At 49.4% G+C, this 20,803-nt stretch overlaps 1 protein-coding gene across 8 annotated transcripts in view; it reads left to right on the top strand.

The window, feature by feature from the left end:
- POC1A (POC1 centriolar protein A) overlaps positions 1-20,803 on the top strand; it is a 132,713-nt gene that overhangs the window by 41,709 nt on the left and 70,201 nt on the right. For all 8 annotated transcript variants that reach the window (XM_053600025.1, XM_053600026.1, XM_053600021.1 and 5 more), the window contains exons 5-7: positions 587-694; positions 1,617-1,732; positions 10,032-10,165. In XM_053600025.1, coding sequence (XP_053456000.1) covers positions 587-694; positions 1,617-1,732; positions 10,032-10,165 — 358 coding nt within the window. The remainder of the gene's footprint in view (positions 1-586; positions 695-1,616; positions 1,733-10,031; positions 10,166-20,803) is intronic.

Here is a 20,803-nt window from a genome sequence, read left to right as displayed (position 1 = left end):
GTATGTATTTATCGTGTACAACATAATATTTTGAAGTATTATATACATCGTGAAATGGTTAAATATAGTCAGTTAACAAATAAGGTTGCCAGCGGTGCCCATAGCTCGGGGTAGGGTGCTGGCCACATACACCGAGGCTGGCAGATTTGAACCCAGCCAGGACCTGCTAAACAACAATGACAACTGCAACAAAGAAAAAAATAGCTGGGCGTGTGGCAGTTACCTGTAGTCCCAGCTACTCCAGAGGCTAGGGCAAGAGAATCGCTTAAACCTGGGAGTTTGAGGTTGCTGTGAGCTATGATGATGCAATGGCACTCTACCCAAGGTGACAGAGTGAGACTTTGTTTCAAAAAAAAAGAAAAAATACTTTGTCTCACATAGGTATCATTTTGGCATCATTCTAATTCATCTCACAAAGAGGGGCAGCCACTTGGCCTGGATCACTTGGGGCGAGAAGAGGGCATGTCATTTCAGGTAGTTTTGAGGTCAGGTAGAAGGCACTCAGGGAAGGGTTGCTGTGGAAAATATGTGTGGTACCCATGATACCTGTCAGTTGGTGGTGTGACTCATCCCCCATCTGGTTCAGGTTTTCCCCTGATGGGCGGCTGATCGTCTCTGCCAGTGATGACAAGACTGTCAAGCTGTGGGATAGGAACAGCCGGGAGTGTGTCTACTCATACTGTGAGCATGGCGGGTGAGTCCTTGGATGCTGCAGGTGTTCAAGCCCAGAACCCACATCTGAGCATGAAGAGGCCCAGTGGCCTTCAGTAGCAGGACCTGTGGGGGCTGGTGGCCATGTCTCATTTGCTGTTTATCTGGTATCTTTTGCAAGGGCTGGCAAACAAGCTCTTTATCTTTTCCTGTGTAAATGGAAGGATCAGCCCCAAGCCCTTCCCACACATAATAGGAACACTTAACCTCAATTCTTTGGGCCTCTCTTTTTTCCCTTCACTTTTTAGTTCACCTATAGTGATGTTTACAGATGAAAGCCTCATCAGGTTCTTGTAGTAAATGGTGGCTGTTCATATTATGCCACGTCATTGAGAGGGAGGAGCCTGCATTTGAGTAGGGGCTCAACCATTTCCGGTTCCTGAAGGGACCTCAGCTTTTGCTCTCTTGGGTGTTAGCCTGGGAACCACAGGTAAGGGCTTCTTCTGAGAGCTGGATATGGTACCAACCCAGGTGTTAAGTATGGATAAAGTGAGGGCCCTTGGCCTGTCTCCTAGAGATAGGTGGGCCAGGAGCCTTTAGCTCTGCTGGGCCTTCCCTCCTGAGCCTCAGCAGACAGGATCTGCAGTCAGCCTTAGCAAGGGTACCAGCTCCAACTCTGAAAACCCCAGAATAGTCCAACTGACCTTTGGATTTGATGATAGCTTTCTCTACTTGTATTTAAAAATGGATGGTGGGACAGGGTCCTTGGTAAGTCCACCTTAGTTCACTACTGACCACTGTTCTTACCTCCTACTTGTTACTTTCCCTTGAGGCAGAAAGGAGGTATTTGGGTCAAGGGAACAGCATGAGCAGAAGCACAGGGATAAGAAAGTAATGGACATTTTTGAATCTATTATGAGCCAGGGCAGACCTCTTACAGTGCATGGTGGCCCCTGTCTTTCCAGTTTTGTTACCTATGTGGACTTTCATCCCAGTGGTACATGCATCGCTGCTGCCGGAATGGACAACACAGTGAAGGTGTGGGACGTGCGGACTCACCGGCTCTTGCAGCATTATCAGTGTGAGTGTCAAACGACCTCCTGGGCACATGAGCAGCCGTGATGGAACTGCTGGTGCTAGGTATCAGTTTATTGCTGCGATGTTTCAATGGGCCTGAGGATGGCCTTGGGTGGGGAGGAGTCTCTGGTCTGAGATTGTCCAGGACTGGGTGGTCTGTAGCATGGCTGCCCTGACTTGGAACCTTGGCCTGGTGATGAAACATGAGGCTACCTGGCTTTTAGCAAGCCCTTTGGTGCCCACTTCCAAGGTAGTAGCATTTCACATATGCTCCAGGGACAGATGGGAAGGGCCAGGGATGCCCCTCAGGGCCACCTCTCAGAGGCTGTATATGCCATTTACCTCTCCCTGTGATGCAGGCCTTGCCCTATGGAGTCAAGGTAACAACCTTTGACCTATAGCAAAGGGGGCAGAACTGTCCATAGAGGTCAATGTTGGTGGGACTTTGTCTACCTCTGGCCTCACAGTGTCTTGCACTGATGTAGAGCCATAAATCATATGGAAGGTTTCAGGAGGCAGGCCCAGGACTTTACCGTCTGATTGAATTGTAGCCCTCAGAAGGCAGGGCAGTGGACATGGGCTCATGTTAGGCTCCAGGTGGGAGGTAGGGGCAAGGGCACACTTGGATGTGTTCAGGATGAGCTGGCTGGAGGTGTTGGGGAATGGAACAGGCCTGGGAACAAGTGTGACTGATCAGGGCCATGAGGCACTCCAGGCCTGGGGATGGGGCTCAGGCTACCGAGTGCCATTGGAGAAATTAGGAGTTGTGCAGCAGGCAGAACAGGGATGGGTCAGACTGCACAGGGCTGAGACTAGGAAGGAGGCAAAGCTGGAGTTGTTTGAAGAACTGTGGTCATGGCTTGGCGCCTGTAGTTCAGTGAGTAAGGTGCCAGCCACATACACCGAGGCTGGTGGGTTCGAGCCTGGCTGGGGCCTGCTAAACAGCAGTGACAACTGCAACAAAAAAATAGCCAGACATTGTAGTGGGCGCCTGTAGTCCTAGCTACTTGGGAGGTTGAGGCAAGAGAATGGCTTAAGCCCAAGAGTTTGAGATTGCTGTGAGCAGTGACAGCACAGCACTCTACCGAGAACAACATAGTAAGACTCTGTCTCAAGAAAAAAAAAAAAAGAACTGTGGTCATTGACCTTGAACTGAATTTAAAGTTTATGGGCTCACTTTAATCCACACCTGAAGTGGAAATGACATGGGTGTACAGAAGTGTGGAGCTTGGGGTTCACAGCTCTGCCTTGACATTCCCCACAAGCCCTTTCTAGTTGACTCTTGGACTTTTGAGGGCAGAACTGTTTTGGGGATAAATGAGAAGTTCCTGGTCTTGAAAAGCACATGCTAGGGAGTGGGCTTTGCAGCCAGCGTCAGCATTCCCAGCTGTGTGGTGTTGGGCAGGTCACTTGATTCCACGGAGCCTTTGGGACAATGATGGGACTTGTCTCATAGGTGGTATTGAGAGGGTTAATGAGTTGGTTCATGTCAAGAACTGAGATGGGTGGAACAGATAGAGTGTTATTGATGATGGCATTGACACGAGATGATGCTGACAGTCTTGGTGCTAGTCTAGAGTCCAGGAATCTGGTCTGGTGAGGACAGCCTGATTGGTTAAGGTCTGTAGTACCCTACACCACCACCAGATGGCAGGGGCTGGCCACAAAAACTGTTTCCTTCCTACACAGGGTGCCTTGCGATTTGTCACTGATGTTCATTCAGACAGAGGCTTCTAGAACTGAGCAGCAGAGGGCTTGCCCTTTTCTCCTTCAGCCTTTGAGGCCTGTCTTCTTTTTTTTTTTTTTTTATGAACAATATTTTTTTAATTAAAAAGACAATAAAAAAAGTGTTAAGGAGGGAGCTGATTTTAAGGATCTTTTCACATTCACATCAAGCTGTCCAAACCTAGTACACCAATTTCTCACTGTATTTCTCCAGTTCTGCCAACTGGAAAGGTCCTATGATACTGATTCTTCAACATCTAACATGAAAACTAGAATTCTAGAATTTTCCAGTATTTTCCCGTTCCTGGCAATGACATCTTAAATTGGGGTCTATGAGTCTAAGACTCACATAAATGAACCAAAATTTAGGACACATATTCTGCTAAGTACCAAGTGTATTCATTGTCAGGGACAATTAAACATGCTAAAACATCCAGGATATATGGCTGCTGAAACTACAGCTGAGGCCTGTCTTCTAATGTGGGCCAGGCCTGAGTCAGGGGTAGGTTGGTTGGGGATCAGGCATGTCTGAACAGTGGGCTGGGGAGGGTGGGCAGGTGCAGAGGTAGGGAAGGGAAGGTGAAAGGCAGGGAAGTAGTCAGTATTACATGCTCTGGTTCTTTTGGTATGAGGTGATAATAGGGCCTTCCTCATGGGCCTCATGTGGACCTGGTGGGAAAATCCACTTAAGGATTATGTGATATAAAGGGTAGGTACGTGGTCTATGCTACATAGGTCTTGACACTGGTAGGAGAGGATCTCTAGGTGACCTTGGGAGGGTTCAGGCCCATCTCTGATGGATCATGAGCCTGGGTCTGGTGTTAATGGGGTATAGTAACAGGTACCCATTGGGGAGAGCCTTGAATGCTATCTCTGGCCCAGTGTCTCAAAGATGTGGCCTGTCTGGCAGTGCTGAGACTGGCCCTATTGCTTAAGGAATGAAGGGAGGGAGGACATCTGAGAGAATAGCATGTTTGGGTGGAGGCTGGGGTGTCCCCAGTGACTGGTGGATGGGCTCTCCATGCCTGATGTCAAAATGAGGGCAGGCATCAGAGCAAGGATGGGGCCAGGCTCAGAGGTTGGGTTGTGGAGATTGAGTAGAGATAGAAGCTGACACTGTGTGTGGGGAGGGGCCAGCTGGGCCCATGGATTTGGAATGGGAGAAGGGCTGAGGGCACATCCTGGACCTCAACAATTAAGGGACCGTGGAAGAGAAAGCTCCACAAAGCAGCCAGAGTGAGGGGTATGAACCTTGTCTCCCAAGACAGGAGGGTTTTGTGAGGGCAGAGCCAGGAAGCAAAGGAGAGAGAGGTCCTGTGAAAGGTGTTCAGGAGGTAGAGTTGCAGAGCAGTTGAGGAGAGTGGTGGGTGCTGGCAAGAGAGCCCTAGGATTCTTGAGGGAGCAGGCTTGGCAGTGGTTGGGGTAGGGGAGGTGTGGCTGGATGCAGATGAGCCCCATCTGTGTGGCCTGAGTGTGTGAGGCTGACAGGCCCTGCTGAGGAATTGCAGTCTGCTTGTGCTCCTGGCCTTGCCTCTTGTGATGGAGCTACTCCATGGCCTGCAGCATCTTGTTCCTAAGCCCTAGTATAGATTGGAGGCTTAGAGGAACCTGGAGTACCCTGCAAACATGACTGGCCCCACCCTGAGCTCCTGCTCAATGCCATGGCATATGGTGGTGTTCACAGGTTAGCAAACTCATCCCACAGCCTTTAGACTCATCCCCAAGGGCTCAATGACCTCTTTGCTGGTGGAGTGACCTGGCCAGGTCTGTTCAGGTCTAGGGTCTTCTGAGAGGTCTGAGAGGCTGTCCCATTCTCACAGGAACAGTGGGATCTCTTTGGAGGCTCATTCTTCAAGAAGGGCTCCCAGTACTGTGGCAGCAGATGCCTGATCTGTTTTCTGTCTCCAATTCCTAAGAGACCCAGGGGAAAGTTTTTCAGAACACAGCGAGGCCCATTGTCTCCCCTGATAACTCCGGATGGGCACCAGGCACTTCTGAGTGGCCTTCAGGTGTGTGAAGATGATGTGCTTTTCTGAGAGAATTTGGTTAATGATATTGCAGTATGTGGCTAGCAAGCCCCAGCCTGCCTATGTCCAGCCATCTCATGATTGTGCTCTGGGAAGGGCACTTCATGTTTTGGCTTGTGTTGTTGGAGTGGGAGCCTGCTCATGGCTTTGGACTATAATGGCCAGCTGGTGCCATTTCTGTCAAGTAGGGAGTCTCTTGGCTCTGGCCTATTGCTGTGGGGAGCAGTTCTGATTTCCCAATTCAGTAAGGAGTAGACAGGCTGGTGGAGCCCCAAGAGTGCCAATCCCCATGAGATGGTTAGCTCCATATGCTCTGAGCCCACGTTAAGACTGTTCAAACATCCGAACAGCAGCCTCCGTCCCAGAACCCATAATGTACTTTGTGGTTTATGGCATGTGCATGTGCATTACCCAGTGACAGGTCAGGGTCAGGCTTACTTTGCCCCAGAAGGATACCTCCTACTTGCACACCCAGGCATTCTCTGGGCACCTTGGTCAGTTTGGAGCTCATCAGGTAGTGGGCCTCTATATACAGAGCAGTGTGGGCAGAATGGACTATGGATACTCAGGCCACCTGTTGCCCGCAAACCATGATCATTTCCTGGTTTGGGGACAGGGGCTGTTGTGTCTTCATTCTACCCTCTCTGGGCTCCTGGTCCTCCATAGGGGATAGGACATTGGTGTATCTCTGACCTTGAATTGAAGTTCCCTCTTTGGGGTGAAAATTGGAGGATAAGAACAAAGAGCTCATAGCTGCCACCCAAACGGCAGTGTGTGTCATCACTGATACCTGCTATGGAGCCAGGAAGAAGGTCTGCAGTTTTGAAGTTGATAAAAAGTGGATCAGTTCTGGATGGTTGCTGCTTAGGGGATTGTGATGGAATGCTTACCCCGTCATGAGGCAGCTGTGCCCTGATGAGGGACTATCATGTAGGGGTGGTTCTGAAGATGAGGCCTCCTTGGACTGCTGCCTCCCCACCACCTCTACAGAAGCAGGGTGGCATGGGAGCAGAGGCTCGCCTGGCCAGTGTATTATGCAGGAGGGCAAGTGGGGAAAGGCAGGATGGGTCCTAATGTCTAGGGCAGGGGTCCTCAAACTGTGGCCCATGGGCCAGATGAAGTGGTGTGATTGTATTTGTTCCCATTTTGTTTTTTTTACTTCAAAATAAGATATGTGCAGTGTGCATAGGAATTTGTTCGTAGTTTTTTTTTAAACTATAGTCCGGCCCTCCAGTGGTCTAAGGGACCAGTGAATTGGCCCCCTGTTTAAAAAGTTTGAGGACGCCTAGTCTAGGGCATCTCCCAAAGCCTGGTGTACCAGGCCAAGCCCTCTCCTAGAGTAAATGGCTCCAGGTATTTCTGGCATGTGGGATGAGGATTCTGTTTCCCTTCTTGGGGAAAGCTTCTGTTCATGAGTGGGCTTGGCCAGGGTCAGCTCATAGTCTGGCATACACATGCCAACACTGCTGCCTTGTGTGGTGCTATGCTGGTGAAGCCCGAAGCTCTCTGAGTATGCCCTCCCTCTGGCCTCCCCTTGTGCCACTGGCTTCCTTCTGCTTGATCTGTCCCCATGTGGGGATGAGGGCAGCCTTTATCTCAGTGCAGGCTAGGGGGTCTCTGTATTCTGCCTCAAGAAACTAGTTGCAGAGACCTTGGTGGCTCCTTTCCAGGCTGCCTCCTGAAGCTCCTGGCACTTGGAGCACGTTGTTCAGATATAAATACCATCTTATGTAAAGCCTTGGCTGTCTCCCCTAAGTGTGTATGGGAACATGTATCCATACTCCCCAGCACATTAGTATGTCAGCATGGCTGGTATCTGAGGGTCTCTGTGCTCCTCCACAGGCCCTGCTGAGGGCTGTTTTATGGTGGATATATTTATCAGCCCAGCAGTAGCTGCTGTGGTCTGTTGGTACTGGGGTGAGGGGTTGCTTTTGTATTTGCTTTTATGTTTGTAGCAATTGGTAGGGTCATGGTTATTTTAGCCTCATCAGGCCTGTGGTAATGGGAAGGAAGGTGTCAGAATCTTCCTTATAGCTATCCTGAGTAACAGTCTGTGATGCAGCTGGTTTATATATTGGCTGTACAGTTGCTCTGCATCCATCTGGACTGCCTAGCTCAGACCCTGAGCTCTACTCAGAACATGCCATTGGTCTTTTTTGTTTGTTTTTTTTTGACTCGAGTCTCACTTTGTCACCCTTGGTAGAGTGCTGTGACATCACAGCTCACAGCAACCTCAAACTCCTGGACTTAAGTGATTCTCTTGCCTCAGCCTCCCAAGTAGGTGGGACTACAGGTGCCTACTGCAACACCCAGCTATTTTTAGAGACGAGGTCTTACTCTGCTTCAGGCTGTCCTCGCACCTATGAGCAGCTCAGGCAATCGACCCACTTTGGCCTCCCAAGTGCTGGGATTACAGACATGAGCCATCGCACCTGGCTTTCTTTTTTTTTTATTGTCATGGATTCATTGAGGGTACAGAGAACCAAGAACATGATGTTGGTCTTTTTTTTTAGAGATAAAGTCTTACTTTGTTGCCCTCGGTAGAGTGCTGTGGCATCACAGCTCACAGCAACCTCCAGCTCTTGGGCTTAGGTGATTTTCTTGCCTCAGCCTCCTGAGTAGCTAGGACTACAGGTGCCTGCCACATGCCCGGCTATTTTTTTTGTTGCTTTTTGGCCGGGACAGGGTTTGAACCCACCACCTTCTGTATATTGGGGCCAGCGCCCTACTCACTGAACCACAGGTGCCGCCACATGCTATTGGTCTTGAGAGAGGGCTGCGTAACTTGCTGGGACTTTTGGACACCCAGCCTAAGCACCTGCTCACCAGCTACTTTCTGGTTCTATGTGGTGTTAGACACTGAGCCAGGAGCCAGGGACTCAAGATAGCCCCTGTCTGATGGAGCCTATGGTCTCATGGGAAACCCAGACATGGATCAAATAGCTGCACCTAAATGTGAAGAGTGAACCATGGGAGGTTTATTGTGTTTTAGAAGGACAAAGAAAAGGAGTGGCCCCAATGATGAGGTCAGAGGAAGCTTCCTAAATGAGGAACTCCAAGTAGTGAGCTTTAAGGTCTGGGGAAGGTAAAGGCAAGAGTCTCTCAGGCCTATTGGGAACAAGTGGTGGAAAGGCTCCATGGCTGGGCGATGCCTGTGGCTCAGTCAGTAAGGTGCCGGCCCCATATACGGAGGGTGGCAGGTTCAAACCCGGCCCCAGCCAAACTGCAACCAAAAAATAGCCGGGTGTTGTGGCAGGCACCTGTAGTCCCAGCTACTCGGGAGGCTGAGGCAAGAGAATCGCTTAAGCCCAGGAGTTGGAGGTTGCTGTGAGGAGCTGTGTGAGGCCACAGCACCCTACCGAGGGCCATAAAGTGAGACTCTGTCTCTACAAAAAAAAAAAAAAAGAAATACAGTGGGAAAGGCTCCATGGCTGGGGGAGTTGACAGAGCTGGTGTGGCAGCGTCTTGGAGTGAGGGACCCCAGAACAGATGGTGGGGCTTGAGAAGAGAGCCATGGACAGGGCCAAGCTGTGTAGGTAAAATGACAGGGTGTAGAGTTACATGGAATGGGGAGGGGGGGAGTGAAGGAGAGGGACATCCGTGCTGGCAATGGGGCCTGAGGCCTTACTCTGCAAAGGCCTCAGGGGCTTAACCTGGTAGCATCCACATAGAACCCCTAATACTTGGGTGCTGTGGCACAGATGGATAACCTGAGGCTCAGTAGGGTTAAGACACTTATTCAGAGGCTGGGTGTGGTGGCTCATGCCTGTAATCCTAGCTCTCTGGGAGGCTGAGGTGGGTAGATTGCCTGAGCTCAGGAGTTGGAGATCAGTCTGAGCAAGAGCAAGACCCCTGTCTAAAAATAGCTGGGTGTTATGGCCAGTGCCTGTAGTCCCAGCTACTTGGGAGGCTGAGGCAAGAGAATTGCTTAAACCCAAGAGTTTGAGGTTGCTATGAGCCATGATGCCATGGCACTCTACTGAGGGCAACAAAGTGAGACTCTGTCTCAAAAAAAAAAAAAAAAAAGCTTACTCAGGTGGGCTAGTGGGAGGCTGGGCCTGACCAGTCCCTGAGAGAGAGTATCTTAACGATCTGCAGAGTATCTTAACCATCTGCTTGCCCACACACATCCTCTCCTGCAGGGTAGTGGGATTATATTAGCATTTCAAGGGTTTTGTTTTCCTTTGGCTTCCTTGAAGGAGTAGTATATGAGACAGATTAAATGCTGCATTTGAGTGCTCTGCTATGCTTCAGCTTGACTGCTGGGCATTATAGGAGAGGTGAAGGAATCACTTGGTGCTTGTGGCTAGCCTCATCTGTTTCTACCTGCTGCTCACCTTTGCTTCTGGTTGGGTCTTCTACTGTCCTTCGATCGTGCTATTCTCCTGGGAGGTCTTTATTGGGATCCCCACAGCTCTTCTGAGCGATGGCCACCCTGGCCCAGCCCCTTCAGGCCTGTACTGAGCCTCGATTGACCCTGATTGCTGTCTCAGGCTTCACTTATGATCCCTGTGCCTCCTAGACAGCTCCTAACTGATATCCTTCCTCCAGTGCACAGTGCAGCAGTGAATGCCCTCTCTTTCCACCCATCGGGAAACTACTTGATCACAGCCTCCAGTGACTCAACCCTGAAGATCCTGGACCTGATGGAGGGCCGGCTACTCTATACACTCCACGGGCATCAGGTGAGAGGCCTGGAGCTGAGTGGTATTGAATGGGGTAGAGGTGCTACCTCAAGGCCCATGCAGGACTGGGTTCACCTGAGATGTCCTTCCCTTGTCGTCCACTGTGGTTTCCTTGTGGCCTGGGCAGTGGAGTGAGATGCAGAAGCAGCCTTGCTACCCACATGACCTGCCAAGAGATGAATGAAGGCCTTTCCTTGTGAAGCTCACTGGGCCTGGGACTGGTAGAGCTGAGAGGGATTATGGGAGTTGCTCTGGGGGTGGAGTTTAATTTCTGTTTTGTTTTTTTTTTGCAGTTTTTGGCTGGGCTAGGTTTGAATCCGCCACCTCTGGTATATGGGGCCAGCGCCCTACTCCTTTGAGCCACAAGTGGCGCCCACAGGGGTGTAGTTTAAATTGTGTTGGGGGCCACATGTAGGCATGGTTGGAAAGCTTTCCCCCAGGGCCTAAATGGAATCTGTACCACAATGGCCTCAGGCATCCCTTGGTCCAGAGTTTGAGTAAAGTCTTAGAACCCATGCTCTGAATTGACATTAGGGTCTCTTGGAGGTCCTGAGCTAGCAGCCATCATGCTTCTAGAGATGGAAATAACCACAGGTTTCCAGTAGGTGCTAGTCAAGAAGAGGGAAATACATATATTTGTTTGAGAATTCGTGGCATTGAATCAAGCGAACAGAAGCCTTTTCTCTGCGTAGGCCTTAAAGCATCTGATGCCTTGGTCTCTCTGGATGGGCACTGGCTAGTGGTTGGTCCCTGTGGACCAGTTGTGGGCTGCCTGCAATTCCCCAGCAACTCAACCTGGGTTTGGGCCTTCCACTCATACTGTCAGGAAGTTGTGGCTGAGCTGTCTTCTGCTGAGCAGAGCAGTTGTCAGAACATAACAGTGTCTTCGGTTGGAACTTTGTCACCATGACCAATTGGAATGGGGGCATGGAGTCCAGAGATTTTAATTTGCTCCCTTACTCTGCCTCCCAGTCTGAGGCAGGCATGATGGAGAGTGGGAATGGGCCTTTGAAGGCTCAGGGAGGCCCTGGGAGTGCTCATGGCCCATAGCCAGGTACAGGGTGGGGTGTCTAGTCAAGAGCTTACATTTTTTTTTTTTTTATTGTTTGGGATTCATTGAGGGTACAAAGAATTAGGTTACACTGATTGTATTTGTTAGGTAAGGTCCCTCTTATAATTATGTCCTATTGCCAAGAGGTGTGCCACACACAGTCTCACTTTGTCACCCTGGGTAGAGTGTCCTGGCATCATAGCTCACAGCAACCTCAAACTCTTGGGCTCAAGCAATTCTTTTGCTTCAGCCTTCCAAGTAGCTGGGATTACAGGGACCTACCATAACACCTGGCTAGTTTTTCTATTTTTAGTAGAGATGGGATCTGACCCTTGCTCAGGCTGGTCTCAAACTCCTGAGCTTATATGATCTTCCTCCTAGGCCTCCAGAGTGCTAGGATTATAGGCGTGAGCTACCATACCTGGCCTTTTTTTTTTTTGAGACGGGCTTACTGTGTTGCCCAGGCTAGAGGGCAGTGGCGCAATCATGGCTCACTGCAGTCTTGAACTCTTGGGCTCAAGTGATCCTTCTGTCTTAACCTCCCAAGTAACTAGGACTACAGGCATGTGCCACAATGCCCAGCTAATTTTTTTTTTATTTATATAGAGATGGGGTCTTGTTATGTTGCCCAGGCTGGTATTGAACTCCTGGGCTCAAGTGATCCTCCTACCTTGGCCTCCCAAGGTACTAGGATCACAGGCATGAGCCACTCTGTCTGGCCTCTGCCCAAGGCTTTCTGAGCTTTTTTTGGCATCTCTAACCATCTGAATTAGGACGGATGGGGGCTGTTTGGCCATAGCTGGGCTGTATCTTCTGCTTTCTTGGGGCCTGGAGGCTGTCTGCTGCCCTAGACTTGTGACGACCCCATGTCTTCCCTGTTGGAGACATGTCTGTTATGTAAGAGCAGCAGACCTGTTCTCCCTGGGTGGGTACATCCAGGTGTGATGTGCAGCGGGGCAGGACTAGGGCCACTGCTAGCTCTGGAATAAGCCTATTAGGGAGCTACCTTTACTTGCCCTTGAGCAAGTCAGTTATTCAGATTTGTGTGTGTAATCAGTTGCGAATCTTTTTTTTTTTTTTTTGAGACAGCCTACATTGCCATCGGTAGTGTGCCATGGTGTCACAGCTCACAGCAACCTCAAACTCTTGAGCTTAAGCTATTCCCTTGCCTCAGCCTCCCAAATAGCTGGGACTACAGGCGTCCGCCACAATGCCCGGCTATTTTTTTGTTGCAGTTGTCATTGTTGTTTAGCTGGCCTGGGCCAGGCTTGAACCAGCCAGCCTTGCTGCATGTGGCTAGTGCTGTAACCACTGTGCTATGGACACCGAGCTGACCAGTTGTGGATCTTACAACCAGAAAGGTATTAGAAAATCACATGATTTCAAATCATGTGATCTGCTTCCCTGAAAAGTTAAAAAAAGCAATACTCAGGGCGGCGCCTGTGGTTCAGTCGGTAAGGCGCCGGCCCCATATACCGAGGGTGGCGGGTTCAAACCCGCCCCCGCCAAACTGCAACCAAAAAATAGCCGGGTGTTGTGGCGGGCGCCTGTAGTCCCAGCTACTCGGGAGGCTGAGGCAAGAGAATCGCTTAAGCCCAGGAATTGGAGGTTGCTGTGAGCTGTGTGAGGCCACGGCACTCTACCGAGGGCCATAAAGTGAGACTCTGTCTCTACAAAAAAAAAAAAAAGCAATACTCAGAAAAAATTTGTAAACAGCTATGTAACAAATGATCACCTCTTTTTGTAAGTGTTTTTTTTTTGTTTGTTTGTGTTTTTTTTTTTGAAAGAAGAGTCTCACTCTGTTGCCCAGGCTCGAGTGCAGTGACCTAAGCCTAGATGACAGCAACCTCAAACTCCTGGGCTCAGGCAATTCTCCTGCCTCAGCCTCTGTAGTAGCTGGGACTAAAGGTGCATGCCATCACACGCAACTAATTTTTCTGTTTTTAGTAGAGATGGGGTTATCACTCTTGCTCAGGCTGATCTCGAACTCCTGAGCTCAAGGGATCCTCCTGCGTTGGCCTCACAGAGTGCTAGGATTAAAGCATGGGCCACCATGCCTGGCCTTAAAGAACTTAAGGTGAGTGTTCTTTAAACAACTGACTCACCTCTTAACCCAAGAACACTTCAACATAATATTTAAAATGTCATTCACAGAGTTCTGGCGCAGCATCCATCACATAAAGGAAAGCCTGTTGACATTGTTCTCTCTGAGAAGTGAAATGAGAACTGTGGGGCATCTTATGCAGTTACTCTTTTGCTGTTAGACCTAGAAATGTGGGAGCTAGTTGGAGAGACAGCTGGAAGTTTGGGGGTATGGAGAATGGAAAACGGCTCCATGGAAATGCTGAATCATTTCTTCTTTGGGGCACCAATCTCACAGTGCCCAAAGGAAGGGAAAAGAAAGAGAAACAAGCTGATCTCTGTTCATTTTGCCATCTGTTTGTTCATTCATTATCTGCTCTCCAGCTCACTGAGCTGGACACCAGGGAGAGGAAATGGATGTCATATTGTACTTGCTGGGGTTCATGGCCTGAGGATCAGGGGACTCTATGGGGAGGTTGACAGAGCCAAAGGCAGCACGAGGTAAGTTAGGAGACCAGGCAAGGAAGGCTGAGTCTTCTGAAGTAGTTGGAGGGTTGAGTGAAGGTAGGTATGTGTGCCTCTATCTCCCAGGTGGAGGTTGGAGTCCAGGTATGAGGCTTATATAATTTTCTGCTCTCAAACCCCCAAACCCCTTATCAAATATAGAATCTTAGGACTGGTGTACTATAGGTCTTAGGGGCTCTTTTTCTTGCAATACCCATGATCCTCCCCTCCTCGTTCCACTGGGGGGTAATGCAGGTGCTAGTGGGTGGGAACCCCTGTGTCCAGCTTGCTGCCAAGTGCTTAATCAAGCACAGCTGCCACCAGCCACTTCCTGAATCCTGTGGCTGAGCAGCCCCAGGGCTGCTGGGTAGGTCTTGGGCACAGAAGACTTCTGTCCTGCAGGGAAAGAAGATGGCAGATTTGAAATCACTTCTGAGGCCTGTTGGTGAAACTGAGAGCTATCTGGATATGTAAGGGTCCCATGCCTCTTAAGGTGGCAGAAGTAGGACAGATACCTACATCTGTGCAGTTTCCACTATGCTCACTTGCCTCACATCTATACTTACAGAATTCAAGTTGTTTTTCACTCGTTTTAGATCACTGATCTGAGTAGGATGCCTTCAGGCCTTGTGGCTGCTTATGTCCCAGCCTTGCTGTTACATGACCCTGTTCTGGTTCAGCAGGATAAAACCTCATGAAACTTTGGTTTGGACTTGGAGGACTCCTTTGTGACAGTCCTCAGGTATAGCCCTGAGAGAGCCATGGGAGGGAAGGCCACGGAGTGTTTTGGCCAGTGGAACAGCAACTCCGTTGTGCTTCCGTTTTCCACATCTGTGGGGGAGAAGCCAGCAGAGAGGTCAGCCACAGGGAGCTGCTGCTGGGGTGAGGCAGACCTTGACCAGGAAAGAGGGGCTCTGTAGGTTCCAGAGGAAGTACCTTTGTGTCCTGTAGGGAGGGCAGGGTCTGGACAAGTCCTTCAGGGGGAGCTGTGGGGAGAGGAGGGTAGAGAAAAAGGAGAGTGTAGTGCTATTGGTCTGAAACTCTCTTGTCTGTGTTAAGGCCAGTGTGACCTTGGTGTACCTTTCAGTTGTCTCCTAAGGCACAGAGTGTACCAGGACTGAGAACTTGCTAAGTGCCAGGCTAAGATGGGGATTGCCCAGTATGTACTGGTGTTAGGAAGCTCACCAGCCAAAGAAGCTAAGCATGTGGGCAGTGAGGTGTGCTTTGGTGCGTGATTGGCTATACTTTGCATTGGCCACTGAGGGAGGTTTTTTGTTTGGGCCAGTTTACTTTGTAAGCTAGCTCACTTTTTCTTAGGCTGTTCTGTGCTGCTATCACTAAATTCCTGATACTGAATAATTGACCATTTATGGAAATTTATTTCTTTTAGAAGTCCAAGATCGAGGCACTGGCATCTGGGAGGGCTGCTGTCTACTTCCAAGACGGCACCTTGATGCCCCACCTTCCAGAGGGGAGGAACACTATGTCCTCACATGGCAGAAGGTGGAAGGACAAAAACGGGCCTAAATTTCCTTATTGTACCCATTTATAAGGGCACTTAATTCCATTCCTGAGGACACAGCTTTCATGAAGACCACACCTCCCAATACTGTTGCACTAGGGATTAAACTTTAACATGAATTTTGGCTGGGACAGAAACGAACCATAGCTGGGGTGGACATCAGTTGCAAGTTTATTTGTAGGCCTGAAGGATTCTGGTGCTTCTCTCCTAAAGTCTTGGCTTTGGGACTCTGCTACAAAGGGCCAAACAGGGGTCATAGCTGGAGAGCTTGACACCATGCAAGCCGTACCCTGAGAATAGTTCCTTTACTGCAGCTGGGCCTACATGGCTCTTCAGAGGCTTACATGGGGTTGGGTTGCTGAGTGATTTGGGTGGTGGGCCAGAGAGCTAGATGGGCCTCTTGCTGGCTTTGACCTGTGTGGGCTCTGGGCCCCTCAACAGCTGTGCTGCTGCAGCTGTGAGAAAGCTCCATGAAGGCTGGAGGCAGTGGGCTGACTGCAGCTTTCTAAATACAACCTTGAGAGGCTGGGTGCAGTGGCTCATGCCTATAATCCCAGCACTCTGGGAGGCCAAGGTGGGTGAATTGCTTGAACTCAGGAGGAAGAATGAGAGGTGGGTGAATTGCTTGAACTGAGGAAGAGCGAGATCCCGTCTCTCAAAATAGCCTGGTTTGTGTCCCAGCTACTTGGGAGGCTCAGGCCAGAAGATCACTTGAGCCCAAGAGTTTGAGGTTGCTGTCAGTTGTGATGCCACAGCACTCTACTGTAGAGGGCAAGAAATTGAGACTCTGTCTAAATAAATAAATACGTACGTATATACATACATATATCCCTAAGGAGACACTGACTTCCTTGCTAGGGCAGCAAGACAGGACAGGCCTAGTGAAGAGCCTGATGGGTGACACTCCACCTCTACCTAACTCTGCCCACTGTGGGAAGAGTGTACAGATGGTGTCACCCACCTCGATATGGTGCTTGCCCTCCTTTCTTATCAACCTTTGCCCTGACAGCACGAAAGCCTGCACTACCTTTGTAAGCATTTTTGACTGAGGCCAAGTGCCGAGATGTGTTGGGGAGGGTACATGTAGTAGCTTTGTCTAGCCTGGTGGATGAGCGTGCTCAGCTCTCTCAGGAAAGCCCCAGTATTTCTAGGAACAAATGGCTCATATCCATCCATGGATTCTCTCCCATCTTGTTTAGCTGAAACAGCCTGAGCTTTGGGAGGCTGGAGAGGAATTAGTCTGGGCATCTGGTCAGGCAATTCCAGCTTTGCTTTTTGCTGTTTGACATTGGGCAAAACCTTGACTTTGCTGAGCCTCTTTTCTCATCTGTGAGATTGACATCCTATTGTCTGCCTCCTAGTCAGAGAGGACATGTTGAAATTTCCAACCACCAGATGCAGTAGGTTCTCACAGATGTTCCCTTTCCATGTAAACTCTGCTGTGTTAGGTGAGAGCTCTTTAAAAGGAGGCCATTACAAGTTTCTGTTGTGGACACAGTCTGGTACTGAGTGGGTGGGCAGTCAGTGCTTGCTAAGAAACTAGGCCTAGTCATGCCTGTAATCCTAGCACTCTGGCAGGCCAAGGCAGGTGGATTGCCTGAGCTCACAGGTTCGAGACCAGCCTAAGCTAGAGCCAGAGTGAGACCCAGTCTCTAAAAATAGCTGGCGATGTGGCAGGTACCTGTAGTCCCAGCTAACCTTAGGAGGCTGAGGCAATGGGATTGCTTGAGCCCAAGAGTTTGAGGTTGCTGTGAGCTATGACGCCACAGCATTCTACCGAAGGCAACAAATGAGACTCTGTCTAAAAAGAAAGAAAAAAGAAACTAGGTCTAGTTAGCCACTCCCTGGATAGGCACAGGACTGTGGCCATCAGTCTCTCCCCAAACTGGGATGGCAGTTTGCCTGCCTCCCCTCTTCTCCTGCACTCAGGGATTTCTCTCAGAGGTATATCTGGCTTTTTATTTCACTTAGGATTGTTGTCCTCTCCCCCAGAACATCTTGCTTTGGCATTTCTTTCCTGCAGCTTCTGAAGTCTTTCTCCTGGTGGGTGAGCTAAGGTTACTCCCTACCCAGACTTGCTTGTCCCTACCAGCTATCTTTGGTAGCTTTGCCTTGCCTGGTGCCTGGGTGGGTAGGTCCATTTGCAGTGCTCTTTATTAGGCCCATCCATCAAGTCATCTTTTGCAGGGCTTGACTAATGGAGGATGGATATCAGGACACCCATGTGGTAGCATCGGGCTGGCCAGGGGTACTGATGCCCTGTCTGAGGCTCTGGAAAGTCTTGCTTGGGGGATGTGGCATGACTGTGATATGTAAGCAGGAGGAACGGAGTCCTAGCTTGTCTCTAGATGCAATGCAGATTTTGAGTTGTCAGAGCTACAAAGGAGCCTCATCATCCTGTCTCACCCCCACATTTTATAGAAGGGAATGTTGGCCAGGAGAGGGAAGGGCTTCCCCACAGACTACCACTGTCATTCAAAGCCTTGTGCCCCCAGAGAGGCCCTCATAGCCCTGTGTGGCAAGCGTGGGGACAGTGTGCTAGAAATACATATTTATTTTTCTGTATTTTCTAAATTATAATCTTGAGCCATGCTCATTTGGTTTAAGTTCCCTAGAGTTATTTGGGAGAGGATGGTGGGTGGGTTGTGGGTGGGTAGTTAAATCTGGTATTTGTGGCTGTGCAGTTGGTGTGAGTGTTGCTGAAGAGTGACTGAGTTGCATGTGGCTCCACGTACCCGCACTGGCCCCCAGTGTAGGTGAGCAGCCCTTGTGTTGGGCCCAGATCTGCACAGAAGCTGTTGTCTGTGCTCAGGGCTGTGGGTGGAGGCTCAGGTGGCAGTAACTCACAGGCTTACAGTGTGGGACTAGCCAATGTTTACTGGGTACTTGCGCAAGACCGGACCCTAGGCCAGGGCTTTGGAAGCGGCAACAAAGGAGAATCACCCCCAAAGAGGGCAGGCAGAAGAGTGACAGAGTGGCCTGGGCACTGAGGGCTGCCCCTTAGGCCGCTCCAGGTAGAAGGCAGATCTTGGAATGTGCCTCTCCTCCTTTGTTTCTTTAAGAGCTCTGCAGCCCTTGTATAGTCATTTAATTTTGGAGGATTATTTTGATACTTGAGAGGGTCATACCTGGCCTGGATAATTGGGTACTTCCCGTAAGAGGTAAAAGGACATGAAGAGAAAGAACAGTTCATTTACTCCATTTTAAGTAACCAAGAGGTCAGCCTGGCCCTCTGTCCCCTGCCATCTACCTAGTGTTGAGGGGGAGGAGTAGATGTCCTCAGCCAGGGTTAGGAGAGAACCTCTGTGTCCCTAGGCGGCAACTGCTACAAAGTGCCTACTCCCTGTTCATTGAGCTGTGATGGCCCTGTAGCTCACCACTAGGACACAGTAGATGCTGGTAAATGAGTGCAGGGGCTTGTTGGTGGGAGTCTAGAAAAAGCAGGCCAGTGGGCTGGGTTGCAGTTTCTTTGCCATGTACCCTTTTGGGCCTCCATGGTCTGTTCTCTGATACCCACTCTCCTTGGATCTCTGAGGGGGCATATAGTGTGACGATCTTAATTGTTCACTATGGAGTGTGCAACCCTTTCAAGGTGGTGGAGGGTGGGGGTACCTGGCTGGACTTTTGCCAGTGTAACTGTTGTAGGTAGGGTCTAGGCATTTAGGGGCTTCAGCAAGTCAGGTGGGAGAGGGTGAGGTGAGCAGAGGGGTTTGGATAAGCTACAGGGGCAGTTGAGTGAGAGCAAACATGACTGTGAAATCTTATCTAATCACCACAGGCTCTTTTGATTACCTTTTTTTTTTTTAAGCTTCATTGATGCTTTGTCATTTGAAGAACTGTTTAAAGAAGACAATGTGGGACCCTTGGGTCTGGAAATTGGCAAGGGAGAGGCAGCAAGTGGTGAAATGACTAGATGTAGGTCCAGCCAAGTTCAAGGGCTGAGTGTGGCTAGGTCAGGAGGGAGAAAAGGGAGAACAGGGAAGGAGGCCAGGCTTCCTCTAGTGTTCTTGATTGATCAAGCAGGAGCATCTCTCTGAAGATTGGTCTTTCAGGGCAGGGAGGGAGGCCCTGGTTGAGCTTGTGAAGTATCCCTGCTAGTAGACCTAGCATGGAATCAGGTAGGGACCTCTGGTAGTCGTAGACAGGCTGGAATCCATACTGGGCAAGGCCTAGCCAAGAACTATTTCTTAGAGTCACACTTGAGAGTCACTGTGGACATACCCAAGGGCAGTTCTTACCTGTGGGAAGAAATGGCAACATCCTTGCACCAAACTGGTGTCCTGATGCATGAAGAATGATTAATTAAATAAAAGGAGTAAGTCATTATGTAGCTAGAACAATTCAAAGAGGATGTATCATATCTCACCACTGGCAATGATAAGAGGAGACTTCCCTAGTGCCCGGACTAAAGTTGGGAAAATTTAGAATGTACTTCCAAACGACCGATAGGCTAAAGCAGAAATTGCAGTAGCAACTAAACATTTGGAAGTGAATGACAGTGAAAATGTGGCATACTGGGGACTTGAATGTAATCATCAGAGGCAAACTTATAGCCTTAAATGAATTTATTTGAAACTAAGAAAGATTGAAAATAATTGAATTAAGAGTTCAGTGCAGGAGGTGACAGAAAGAACATAAAGAAAAGATACTTTCTGTCTGGCTCATTGTGTTTGAAGAGTAGTGAATAGTCCAGTGGTCCAGAACAATGAGGAAGGGAGGAAGAGAGGGCCTAGAAAGTTGATGAGGGCCTAGGTTCTCTGGAGTTTCCAGGGCCTGAAGCATGTTAGCAGTAGAGATTCCTTTCTGTAGTTTAGTCTGATCTGTATTGGCTTTAACCCACAGTGGAATCCAGGGCCAGTGTTCTCTACCATCCTCTGAGTACCCAGAGTTGCTTGTGTAGGCCCTACCTAGGCAGTTGAACAGGAAGGAGTCTTCATGGATGGCCTCTCTTTTCAAGAACACAGAGATACCTGGAGCAGGAGGCACACAGTCCTCTTGGTAAATACATGCTATTGGAAAAGACTATGGGCCCACACAGCTTGATGTAGGCTCCATCTCTGGAGTTTCCTGGGGCTTAGTGTCTGCAGACAGCACTAGCACTTTTACTTAAAGGGCTCCTAACTCCTGCTCTCTGGTCTTGATCCCCCTGCTGGGCTGTGGGCTACTGGGCTGCTAGCCACATTCTTCTGTGTTCTGCTCTGCCTCTGACATCTTGTTCCTAAAGTGGCATATACTGGTTGAATAATGACAGGAAGGGAGAGTGGCCCACAAATACTTAGTTTTTGTGCCTTCTTAGAAATCTGTCATTACTCAATGAGCTCTGGATAGGCCAAGGGTCTGTCTTTTTTGACACTCCATGTACTGGTTTCCTTCCCTTTTCTCTGTTCCCTTTTTGTTTTTCCTCAAAATAAAAACAGTTTTGTTTTGTTTTTGTATTATAGCAATGCCATATATAGCACTGTTAAAAGATTCAAAGTAT

Source organism: Nycticebus coucang, chromosome 8 (assembly GCF_027406575.1).
Source record: "Nycticebus coucang isolate mNycCou1 chromosome 8, mNycCou1.pri, whole genome shotgun sequence".
In the NCBI taxonomy this organism is placed as follows: Eukaryota; Metazoa; Chordata; class Mammalia; order Primates; family Lorisidae; genus Nycticebus; species Nycticebus coucang.
The sequence above is the reverse complement of the archived record's forward strand: the minus strand, read 5'-3'. Positions and strand labels throughout refer to the sequence as shown.